This window comes from Lupinus angustifolius, unplaced genomic scaffold (assembly GCF_001865875.1).
Source record: "Lupinus angustifolius cultivar Tanjil unplaced genomic scaffold, LupAngTanjil_v1.0 Scaffold_400, whole genome shotgun sequence".
Lineage (NCBI taxonomy): Eukaryota > Viridiplantae > Streptophyta > Magnoliopsida > Fabales > Fabaceae > Lupinus > Lupinus angustifolius.
Window position 1 is genome coordinate 161005 of NW_017727811.1, and position 11852 is coordinate 172856.

An 11852-nucleotide genomic window follows, 5' to 3' on the forward strand; every position below is an offset into this window, starting at 1 on the left:
ACTTGTATATGCATAAAAAAGCTCACATTTTATTTACCATTTTTTGTTCACTCATTTTTATTTTACTATTATTATATTTATCATCTATCTCCAATGACATATCCCTAACAAAATTGAGTTAATATATGATTAACAGGGTAAACGTATATATGCATCAGAAAATCTCACATTTTATTCACTATTTTTTGTTCCTCGTTTTTATTTTACTATCATCTAACTATTATTATATTTATCATTTATCTCCAAACACATATCCCCATACAAAGTTGTGAGTCACACATGAACCTAAAAATATTATTGTTTATATGTTATCATCACTATTAAGGTTAACGTTTAAATATTAATCAGTTTAATTAATTAAATATTTCAATTATAGTTCAATATTATTTTTAGACACTTTAATTAAATCTCATCTATGTAAAATTATATATTTAGTATTAACATTACATTTCTTAAAAAATTTAACTAATATTTAATTTTAATTTAGAATGAAAAATATTATTTATGTAAATAAATGTATAATTGTCTATTTAATAGCTGGAAAGATAAAGTCATGTTATCTTTTTTCTTTTTCTCTTCTACCAAACAACTCATGATTTTACTCGTTTTCTCATTTCTTTCTTTATCTCATTCTCTTTCTCACCCCATTAATTTGCCTTTAAAAAGTGCAAGTTCCAATAATATATCTGGTTTGTAATGTTATAAAAATTCAAATATGAAAAGAATATAAAATGGATGACAACTATTTTAAATAAAAAATTGCTTTTAACATTTGTTAAACCAAAAAAAATATTAAATTTGAAGACAATATAAAAAAGAGATGAAGAACTTTTAGAGTAGAAATGCTAATAAATATGTAATGAATAATAAAATTAGATAGATAAAATAGATTAAATATATAATTGATTGATAATTGACGATAATCAATAATAAAAAAATAATAGATGTATTTCCAACGCAAAGACCGAGATACGTGGTCAACATTGCTGTCACTGCTGCAACAATGTGGTCCCCACACAAAGGCCACGCGTTTCACAGATTCTACTGGGTCATGTGCGTGTCACATGGGCCACAATTTTCTTTTGTTTCTTTGCTCGCTCTGATGATAACATCACCCTCAGTGACCCACCGTCACTCATCACTCTTCACTCGCTACCCGCTGTCGTCGGTTCCTCTCCTCCGTCTCCCATTCTGAGCTACCGGCACACTCGGTTCCCCTACACGTGTGTTCGCCGTAGAACCGGGTGGACCCATAGGTAGGTGACGTAATCATTAGTTTTATCTGAAGAGGGAAAAAAAGTTAAAAGAAAGCAACGTGTACTTTTGCGAAGAAATTGAAAGACCAAGACCTTAGAGTTTAACAATTATTTATTTTTATTACTTTAATTTTGTTTTCTCTATTGTTATAGTTTTTGTATTTATTACTTTCTGGTGCATAATTGAGAGAGAGAGAGGGAAATTTTATTGGCGCTTTGAATTTCCTCTCAGATTCTGAAACCTAAAATCTAGGGTTTTGTTCTTCCCGGGCAAGTGAGTAATTTGATTTTCCTCTGATTTTTTTTATAGAAAATGATTTGGGGGATTTCGTTTGATTGCGTAATTAGTTCCTCTCTGAGGCACTTTAGAAATTAGGGTTTTTTATTTTGGTTTTGTTCATGAAGGGAGAATTTGTGGGTTTTTGATAACCTGGGTCGAATATTCTGTGGCCGCATGCTTGTGATGTGGGAATTCTTGTTTGGAATCACGAAAAAACCCTTTCTTATGCGGTAGTAGTAGGAGTTTCTTCATGAGCTGGGTTTGGCTATGAATGTGGGAAAAGGGGAAAATTGTGTGATATAAGGTGGTGTTAGCTCACAATTTTGGTGAAATTCTATGAAATGGAGTTTCATATGTAGTGTTTTGTTTTCTGACCGATTGTTCTATTGCATGTTGGTTTGGTGTTTCATATGGTTCTGTTTGTTGTCTGATAAATATATATATTTTTGGTATAACCAAGGCTATTCCCTCGTCCTATGCGCAAGGAATTAATCCCGTTTTGGATGTGTGATTGGGTCTACCCCTCCTAACAAGTGTCACTCACAAGAACCTTTTGGTCTATTTGGGGATCCAGTAGGTCTTTACACCACTAGACCAGCGTCTACTTGGTTCTGATTAATATATATGATTGCATGTTGGTTGTCTATTTTGTAAACATTGGCTGGCTCAGAGAACTATCATTTGTTTCTTTTCATGATGAATCATACTTAATTTCACTGAGGGGTTATTAATTTTTTCTTTCATTGTGCATGTGTTAAAATTATTATAAATTTATTATCCTTTTAAAGCGCTTCTTGTTAGTATCCATTAGCTCTGTTTAAGCCTAATGAAAATGGAAAAAGTTTGTATATGACTATTCTAATTTTTCTAGGGATCTGAAGATATGCAGCCCAAGTCTGAAACAAATGGAATGAGGTCGGATCCACGTTCCTTTCAACCTAGCATTGGCTATGCTGAACATTGGTGGCGTGGAATTGCGTACAATCCCATCGCCCAAACAATGTCCGAGGCAAATACAACCAATTCATCCTCTCTTGATTGCCCTAATGGTGATTCAGAATCCAATGAAGAAGGCCGGTCTTTGTCCAATAGTGGATTGAATGAGGAAGATGATGGTGCCACTAAAGATTCCCAACATGGTGCTCCTAATCAAACAGGTATTTTAGAGTATAATGTAACTATCTACAAACAGTCAAATAAGTGAAGATAAACAGATGAATTGGCTCTTCAAATTAACATTCTTTTGTAGTTTTTTCATTTGTTCAAATATTGTAAACTTATAGAGACACTGAAGTACAGTATTCTTTTCTTCATAGAAAATTATGGACAAGAACAACAAGGGATGCAGCATACTTCAGCATCTGCAACTTCTGTGCGTGAAGAAGGCCCTACTCAGACTCCTCAGCTGGAACTTGTTGGTCATTCAATTGTAAGTCTTTGACTTTATTTTATCACTTTTTTGACATATACAGACCTTGTGTAAATATGACTGACTTTGTTCAATAGCATAAATCTGTGCTGATTCTTGTTCTTGCCAAAATTTTGGGTGGACATTCTATTATTATAGAATGTACAGACTATAGCTGCATGCTTTTGGAATGGATGGGACTGCTAACATTCTTTGATGCAGGCATGTGCTACAACTCCTTATCAAGATCCATACTATGGGGGCGTGATGGCACCTTATGGACACCTGCCATTGGTATGTGACAATAATCAGCTTTTATACATGATTGAAAGTTATTGCATATCTAGCTCATAACAGACTTAACACATGATTAAAGGTTATTGCATATGTAGGTCATAACAAACTTAACATGATCGAAGGTTTTTGCATATGTAGGTCATAACAGACATGTTGATTTGCATTTCACATAAATTAGTTTCATAAAAATGTGGTTAGTGCGTAACCTTGAAGGGAGTTTTTGTTGTCATGCAACAACAACCAAGTCTTAGTCCCACTAGGTGAGGTTGGTTACATGAATTGAATGATGTCATAATGCTTTATCAAAAATCATATCCTTGTGAAGTATTTATCTCTAAATTTTTCTTAATCGTATTGCCTATGATTTTTCTTGACCTCCCCCGCCTCTAGAAATTGGACTAACGTCCATTTGCTCGTTTAACGGTCACCTTCACACATGCTCATACCACATTAAGCGTGATTCTATCAGCTTTTCTACAATATGAATTACCCCAACTTTCTTCCTAATGCATTCATTCCTAATCTTATCTTGTCTAGTGTATTCACTCATTCAACACAATTTCTATTCATTCCTTGTTGACATTTACCACCCAATATTTAGTCCCATACATTGTGAGTCTTATAGTTGTGCGGTAAAATAACGCTCAAGCTTTAATGATACCTTTCCCGATCTTCTCTTATTGATGTACCACAACTTAATTCCATTTCACAAACCCACTTAGTTTCTTGTACGCACATAAAATTGTTCCTCTATTGCGTCTACTATTTCCATTGATTTACTCGTAAGAGTGTCTATATTTCATATCACGATTCATATCCTATACTGGTGAAGTGGCTACTTTACCTGCACTTGTTCAAGCAAATGCAGGAACCCTTGCTTAATTTTCACTATATCCAAGCAGCGATGGAGTGACCCTTGTTCGCATAACACTATACTCGAGTTATACAGTGCATTGTTTCTGGAAAACGACCTAGCATTGACACTATCACATTGTTATCATATAGAATTGATAGAGTTTTATGTTGGTTGTCAACTGCCTAACACAACTTTCACCTTTTATCCAAACTTCATCAACTAAACACTCAGGTGTGTTTATTGTTTTGCTGTCATAATAATAAGAAATATGGTTAGTGCATTTCATTGTTTGGTCTGTTGCCCTGTTTAATGCAAGGTGATAAATAGACGCATTATTTTTTTACCTTTAGGGATATGCTCCTTTTATGGGAATGCCTCATGCAAGAATGCCTTTGCCCCTTGAGATGGCACAAGAGCCTGTTTATGTGAATGCTAAACAATACCAAGGAATTCTGAGGCGAAGACAAGCTCGTGCTAAGGCAGAACTTGAAAGGAAGCTAATAAAAGCTAGAAAGGTACAAATGCACTACGTATGCATCTTCTCTACCTTTTACATGATGTCATCTGATAGTTGTTTAGTCTTGGTGTGAAAACTGTTTTTAAAATATCACAGTGAACATGTGTAAAGGAAAGTTTTTTGTGAAAAATTGTTCTGTACTGTTGTCTATAAAGATGTAACTACAGATCTGCTGCTACCCTGTAAAGACTCAACAATGGAGCCTTTCATCTTTGGAGTCATTGCCGCCTTTGAGTAATGTCTGCTGTATCCATGATTTACTGATTTAACAACGGGCGAAAAATTCGTTCTCCCTTATTCCATTGAAACTATTGAAAAACCTTCATGAACTGATATTACCTATTGCCTACAAACATATAAAATTAATCATTTATTAACTATAAAGAAATCCGAAATCCTAGTCAGAATCCTTGTAACATCTATTAAAGTCACACCGAATAGCGCAATAGGTTTGGTTTGTATGTGGAACGAGTATATCACATGGACTTATCCTCTGCAAATTTAGAGGGGGAGCCTCAGTGCAATGGTACATTTGCCTTATGGGTTCAAATCCTAGAGACAATCTCTCTTCTTGTGGGGGTAAGGCTGTGTACATTTACCCTCCTCAAATCTCACTAGGTGGAGTGCATTGGACCACCTTTTTATTTGGCCTTGCCAAATTTGTGCTTCAACTGCCTCTACGGGATTTTTTAGATTCTGATATAGACATAGGTTAGTAGGGAATCATTTTGCAGATAAAATAAAATCCGGAAGCTCCTTACAGTGAATGCAGGAACGTGTTAAGCAGAATACTTATGAACTTGTAGTGGAGCATCAGTGAAATTGTTTTCAGGATTTTACCCATGACCTCCAGGTCCCAAGGCAAACAACCTTATCTTTGTGTCAAGACTCAACCTCTAAAGGCCATTCATTTGATTAAAAAATTAAAAATGATGAAAATAGAAAAGGGGTCAAGGAGCTTATTTTAGATAAGTTTTTCCATGTAAAAATGATGTTTTGAATGAAACAGAATTTGGTGCTAATAGTACTACTGTCAATTGTCATAGCTAATGTTTAATTTTTTTCTTCATTCAAATCTGCTATTCTCCTCTGGGCTGCTAACATCTGTTTTGCGCAGCCGTATCTGCATGAATCTCGTCATCAGCATGCTATGAGAAGGGCAAGGGGTAGTGGAGGACGTTTTGCAAAGAAATCTGATGGTGAGGCTTCAGTTAAGGACATAGGTTCTGGTCCTGTCCTGTCATCACAATCAATCAGTTCATCTGGTTCTGAACCTTTACCTTTACCTTCTGACTCTGCTGAAACCTGGAATTCTCCTAACATGCTGCAACAAGATGCAAGAGGATCAAAAGCACACAGCAGGTTTGAAGCACCCAATTACGAAAATGATAGTGACTCCTACCATAATCATAATGGTTTGCAATCTTCAACGTATCGTAAGCATTCGGGTGAAAGAGCAGAGGAAGGCGACTGTTCTGGTCAGCAAAGGGGAAGCATATCTTCTGAGCATGCCTCACAGAGGCGTCTTACTATACAGTAGACTCCCTTGGCGGGGGATAGAGATGCCAAGGTTGGTTAGTATCCTAGTGACATATTTCATGAATTCGCCTTGGTTATCTGTGAACATTCTTGGCAAAATATACATGCCAACCGGCAAATCATTCTTGGCTTTTTGTTCTTGTGTTTATGGTGTGAAAGATGGGATGACATCTTCTATCCTAAGAAGTGTGTCACTCCATGTGCCACTACTTGTAATTGGTCAGAAAAATATTTAATTATTAAATATTTATTTTAATTATATTTTGTCAACCAATCACAAGTGTGTAACACATGAAGTGATATACTTTTTGAGACAAAAGATGAATTATATGGGAAAGAATGATGATTGGAATGTGATTTCTTTTGAAGTCAAATCAATCATTCATTCTTGTCTCAGTTTTGCATTTTGTACAGAATTATAGTGGTTAGTGAACTCAAGATCAGATGGGTGGTTAGATCATAGATTTCAGAAGACTTTTGGAGAAGTAAGCTCTTGATGTACCAACTCTCCTTTAATGGGTTTTATCTTATGTAACTCATGTTAATTTTAACATGAGACATCATAGGAGAATGACATGGATTTTGTTACATTATATTTGTTTGCCTTGTGATTTTACTTTGTAGCGTTTTATTGGCTCTTTGAATTTAGTTACATTGGATTCCCCTAGGTTTTGTAAAAATATATTCACTGCATCTCTAGTTTGCCTGGAGATTTGTTTGTGACTTGAGTTTTTGACTGATTAAAGATTCATCCTACAAATATTTCATGGTAAAGCTTTAACCTTTCATTCATTATTTTTCAACAAAAAAACAATTGGCAAATAGAGCATTGGAGTTGTCTGTCAGTCTGTTAGATAAAAACTTAATTTCAAAATTAACCCTCCTTCGCCCCTCTCACAAAAATAGAAAATGAGATAGTAAAAAATAATGAACATGTTTTATATTGCTTCATAATTATTTGGGTAAACATTGACATTTCCTGAGTTTTAGTGAAATTACATAAATCATTTATTTCTTTTTTATACCTGCAAAAAACTCTAATTTATATATACATTACATTGTCTATCCTTGTAGGATAAATAAGTGTAATCTTTTAAATAAGAAGAGTGATTAGTATAACTAAGTTAAACAAAATATGATATATTGTGGAGACAAATTAAAAAATATACAAATCAATACCTCTTTATTATTTTTGGTTCGTTATAATATAATATAAGAATAATTTAAATAATATCTCTTTAAAATTGTTGATACATTTTGTAACAAAAAATAATGAAGATATATTGATTTGTATATTATTTGGACTTGTCTCCACAATATACAATATTTTGTTTGACTTATAAATGTAGTTTAAATAATTTCACTAAAACTCAAGAATGAAAGTATATAAAATAGGAGAGTTTGTGTTAGTGTAAAAAAATGCACATTGTTTATATAATTTCAAAATTCAGGGTGCGAGTGTAATTTCCTTTAATTATACTACACAATCTACAACTTAATCACATGTCACAGCAGCAATTTAATTATATATAATTTTTCTCCTAGTAATCAATTTCTTCTAAAATGTGATATGTTAAATTGATGTACTCTTTTCTCACTTATTATTTTAACTTTGATTTGGGATATTATTAATGTTTTCTCTATCTTTGTGGGGTGAAATGAGTATTACTCTAATACAAGATTTTCATTTACATTTGAATGGAGAAAATGTGATAACTGGATTTTATTTATGAGTGAATGTTTATGTTTGTTGTGGATGAAAGTCGAACTTTTAACATTCTTCATTCTAATCATTAACCCACCTTATTTATAGCTCCTTTTTTTTATTTTTGTTATGGGTCAGTCTCGAACTCATAACCTTCTACACTTTGTTCCTTAAATTGTTTATCATTACCATCAAACCACCTTATGACTTCAATATGATAATAGTAGGACTGACAATGTATCGAACAAACTCGGTATTCATTCAAAACTCGAATCATTATTTAACTCAATAAACTTGGTTCGTGAACCAAATGAGTCGAACTTGAAATGAAATTGAGTTCATTAAATAAACGAGCCGAACTTGAGTTGGATAGAGTTCAACTCTTTAGGTTCATGAGCTGACTCGATGTACATATATTTTTTATGTTTATTATGACTCAGACATTATTTTTTATATTTATTGTTATTATATATATAAACAAAATTATATTTATATATATAAAACTTTTGTTGTATTCTTTAAAAAATTAATTAACTATGTTGTCTAAATGAACCAATTCCAACTAAGTCGAACAATTTACAAATTTTAATTGAGCAGAACTTGAGGTAAAAAAATAACTCGTATCGAACTCGAGTCGAGTTTCAAGCCGAACCAATTCTTATCGAGTTGAATCTGGTTCGACTCGATTCGGCTCGTTTCTAGCCCTAGATAAGTGGATAATCACAAATGAACTAAGTCTTGAGTCAAGTAAACTATAATTTTCATTAAAGAAATGTTAGGATCGTGTGTTAGAGAGGTATCTAAGTTATTCCATTTATAAAAAAATAAGTTAGTTGTTAGTAACTTTGTTTGGTTAAAGTTTTTCAGAAAGAATTTGAGGGCAGTTTGATAATGCAGTCGGAATTAGAATGTGTGTGCAACTTCACTGCTCTCTGCTTCGTTTTTGGTGAAGGGCGTGGTTAGCTTATAAGTTAGAGATCAAAATTAAGTGGGAATGATCTTATTTCCATATGAGAAAAAAAATTGTATACGGTCACAAGTGACCGCGTAAGCAGAGGCGAAAGATGCAGAGGAATAGGTGGGGCAACTACCCCTGGAATTTAAAATAAAAATAAAAATAATAATATTATTAAAATATGTTTGACCTAAATTTGAGTGTTTGAAATAAATCCTAATTTCTAATTTTGGACGGCACACAAGAGCCATACATTATCACTTTTACCATTCTTCTATTCAGTACTCACACAACATAATATAGAGCCAATATCTCACTATCCTACTTAATATTCATCACCATTCACACTATAGCACAAGCTGTACATGAATAGTCCATAGCAACAACAATAATTTTCAGGTGTGTTTTTCAGCAATACTTTATTTATGTTATATTCATATTTCTTGAATTGATGATTAATATTGCAATATTATTACTCCATATTGAGGTATAATTATTGACATTGTTAATACATTTAGAATTTTTGTTATGACAAACACAATGTTTTTTATAGCCACATTAAGATTCTCTAATAATTTGGTTTTCTAATGATTCATTATATGATTAATTTCAGGTTAATGAAATTACCTAAAACCACATGTCTAAGCATAAAAAATTGATTCCTATTTTAAAAGGAAACCTTCTGATAAAGATAATGAAGATATATAGCTTTGATATCTTTACTACTCCAAAAAAATTCTTTATTTGGTCAAGTAGTTCAACCAGATCAGCAACCTTCAAAGGTTCAAAATGTATGAATATGTGAACATTATATTAATTCTTTAGAATGTGATCCTAGAAAACGACCTCAAATTTGGGAATATCTAGTGAATCAAAAAGATAAAATTCAGAGAGCTTATCTAAGACGATTTTAATCCACTTGGCTCAAAATGTTTCCTTCATGGTTAGAGTACTCTATAGTGAATGATGCTGCTTATTGTATGCTTTACTATTTGTTCAGTAATAAACCAAACGAACAAGCTGAATCTAATGTCTTTACTAGAAAAGGATTGAGAGCATGGAAAAAAGTCAATGTTGAAAAAATTTGTGCATTTCTTATTCACCTTGCTGGCTCGCCTTACAATAATGCAGTGAAAGCTTGTTTTGATTTATTGAACCAATATGGGCATATTCACAATATCTTCAATGTGCAAAGTTCTGATCAAATCAAACAAAATCGGCTATGTCTTAGGAGCTCTATCGATTCAATCTGCTGGCTCACTTTTCAAGCTTGTACTTTTAGACGTCATGATGAAACACCACAATAAAAAAATAGAGGTAATTTTCTTGAACTCATCAAACTCCTAGAATCATATAATGATGAACTTGCAAAAGTAGTGTTGAAGAATGGTCCATATAATTCAAAGTATACCTCTCATATAATTCAGAAGGAAATTATGCATATCATGTCTAGTAAGGTGAGAAGATATATCAGAGAAGAGATCGAGGATTCTAAATTTTGCATAGTTAGATATGAATCATGTGATGTGTAACGCCCCGGAAATCATTTCATATTTAATCTCTTAGAAAAATGGGTAAATTTTTCTTTCCCTTTTTTCTTTCTTTTATGTAACCTATAACTTACAAATCATTTTAACTTTTTCCTTATTACATTTTCAAGACGTCACATTTTCAAACCTTGCGGAAATAAAATTCTTAATACATTGAAGATAATTAAATGAAGACAATTCTTTTCTGAATACTTCTCATTCATAAAATTCTTGAATAAATATAGAATTGTTTACAGGACAAAATCTAATCATCGCCACAAATAAAAAAACTGAAAATACAAAGAAAATCACACAGGTTCTTATCACAACAAAACAAAAGAGAAATCTACTAAACCAGAGGTGCCCTGGAAGCCTCGCTAAGGTCTTCCTCCACCTCCGAGTCAGAAGAGATCTCAACGACCTCAACTGAATCTTCTATGTAGATAAGCTCTACACAGTCGTCGTTGTCTTGCTCCTCCTCCACTTCATTCGCTCCCCAATCCATCGAGGGGTCCAGAGTGTACCACCTTGCATGGCCCCGTCTGTCTCTCTTGGTGTCGATCCTGATGATGAGAATCCTGTTTGGGGCCAGGTCCTAACAACTTCTGGTACGCCTCGAGCTTAAACCGGTACAGAAAGTCCGACGGTTGCAGGTCTTCGGTCGGCCAAAGTGAATGATGCATCCCGAACTGCGTAGTAAGGTGGAAGATGTAGAACTGAGCCATTACTTACCCAATCCAGCTCTAGGTCGCAAGGACCTGTGTAAGTGTGTCGATTACCCTCAACACTCCATGTCCCCTCCTGGGACATAGTGAAGGGATAACCTCAGATCAGTGTTGATGGGTCCATCTGAACATGCGTACAAATACACCAGAAGAAAAGAGATTGAGTAAAACATGTATGAAAAACTTGTCATCGACGTCGTGGAATTACATGGAATAATACACCAAGACAACACACGAGTACAAATATATCATGTGATCATACAAGCATATAATAACGATGAATGAAGTATAAAACTCGAGAATTTCGAATCAATATCGAAGAATATCATGTATGCAATGCGATGCGTGAGTCCACCATCCTTACTTCTTTATCCTCCCAATAACTATTCGGAAATAACCGAGAGTACAGTTCCCATAACAAGCCGAGATGATCGCACCAAAATTTATTCCTTGCAAGGATATATGATCGATCTGTGCCAACGGAACTTTCCATTTCAGGACGGTGTCGTATCAAACACTTTCCGGGCATCCCTTTCATCGATCCTGATTGCAAAGAGGAGTTATCATATATCATCTAGTTTGCGCTGTGAGCACTTTCTTGATACCCAAGGCAACTCCAAACATGTGAGGGAGTTTGGAGGTCCTGATACATATTCGGACACCATTGTGTCACGATATTTTCTCCCTCACCTGAGTGTGTCGGGTCGCTAGGTTCTCTGTTTGCAGGTGAGCTTACTTGATCCGATCTCCTCTCGAACTCTTCATTACGCCAAAATAACGTTAAT

General features: G+C 34.0%; 1 protein-coding gene across 4 annotated transcripts; it reads left to right on the forward strand.

The window, feature by feature from the left end:
* Positions 1–1143: 1143 nt before the first annotated feature.
* On the forward strand, positions 1144–6182 carry LOC109341195 (nuclear transcription factor Y subunit A-1-like). Of its 4 annotated transcripts, none has more exons than XM_019579042.1 (6): positions 1144–1256; positions 2408–2693; positions 2853–2965; positions 3167–3238; positions 4448–4612; positions 5732–6182. In XM_019579042.1, exons 2-6 carry the CDS (start codon positions 2420–2422, stop codon positions 6152–6154), a joined length of 1047 nt encoding a protein of 348 aa, XP_019434587.1. In that variant the 5' UTR covers positions 1144–1256; positions 2408–2419; the 3' UTR covers positions 6155–6182. The 4 variants fall into 4 exon arrangements, with proteins under 4 accessions (XP_019434587.1, XP_019434589.1, XP_019434588.1 ...); XM_019579044.1 differs by lacking the exon at positions 1144–1256 and adding an exon at positions 1363–1526 and having other exon boundaries at positions 5759–6182; XM_019579043.1 differs by lacking the exon at positions 1144–1256 and adding an exon at positions 1368–1530.
* Positions 6183–11852: the final 5670 nt, after the last annotated feature.

What these genes read in the sequence shown, in the direction of transcription:
- LOC109341195 (XM_019579042.1), top strand. Translation starts at nt 2,420, where the DNA reads ATGCAGCCCAAGTCTGAAACAAATGGAATGAGGTCGGATCCACGTTCC. An exon ending in TGGTGCTCCTAATCAAACAG is followed by an intron (nt 2,694 to 2,852) that starts GTATTTTAGAGT and finishes TTTTCTTCATAG; the next exon opens with AAAATTATGGACAAGAACAA. An exon ending in CTTATGGACACCTGCCATTG is followed by an intron (nt 3,239 to 4,447) that starts GTATGTGACAAT and finishes TTTTACCTTTAG; the next exon opens with GGATATGCTCCTTTTATGGG.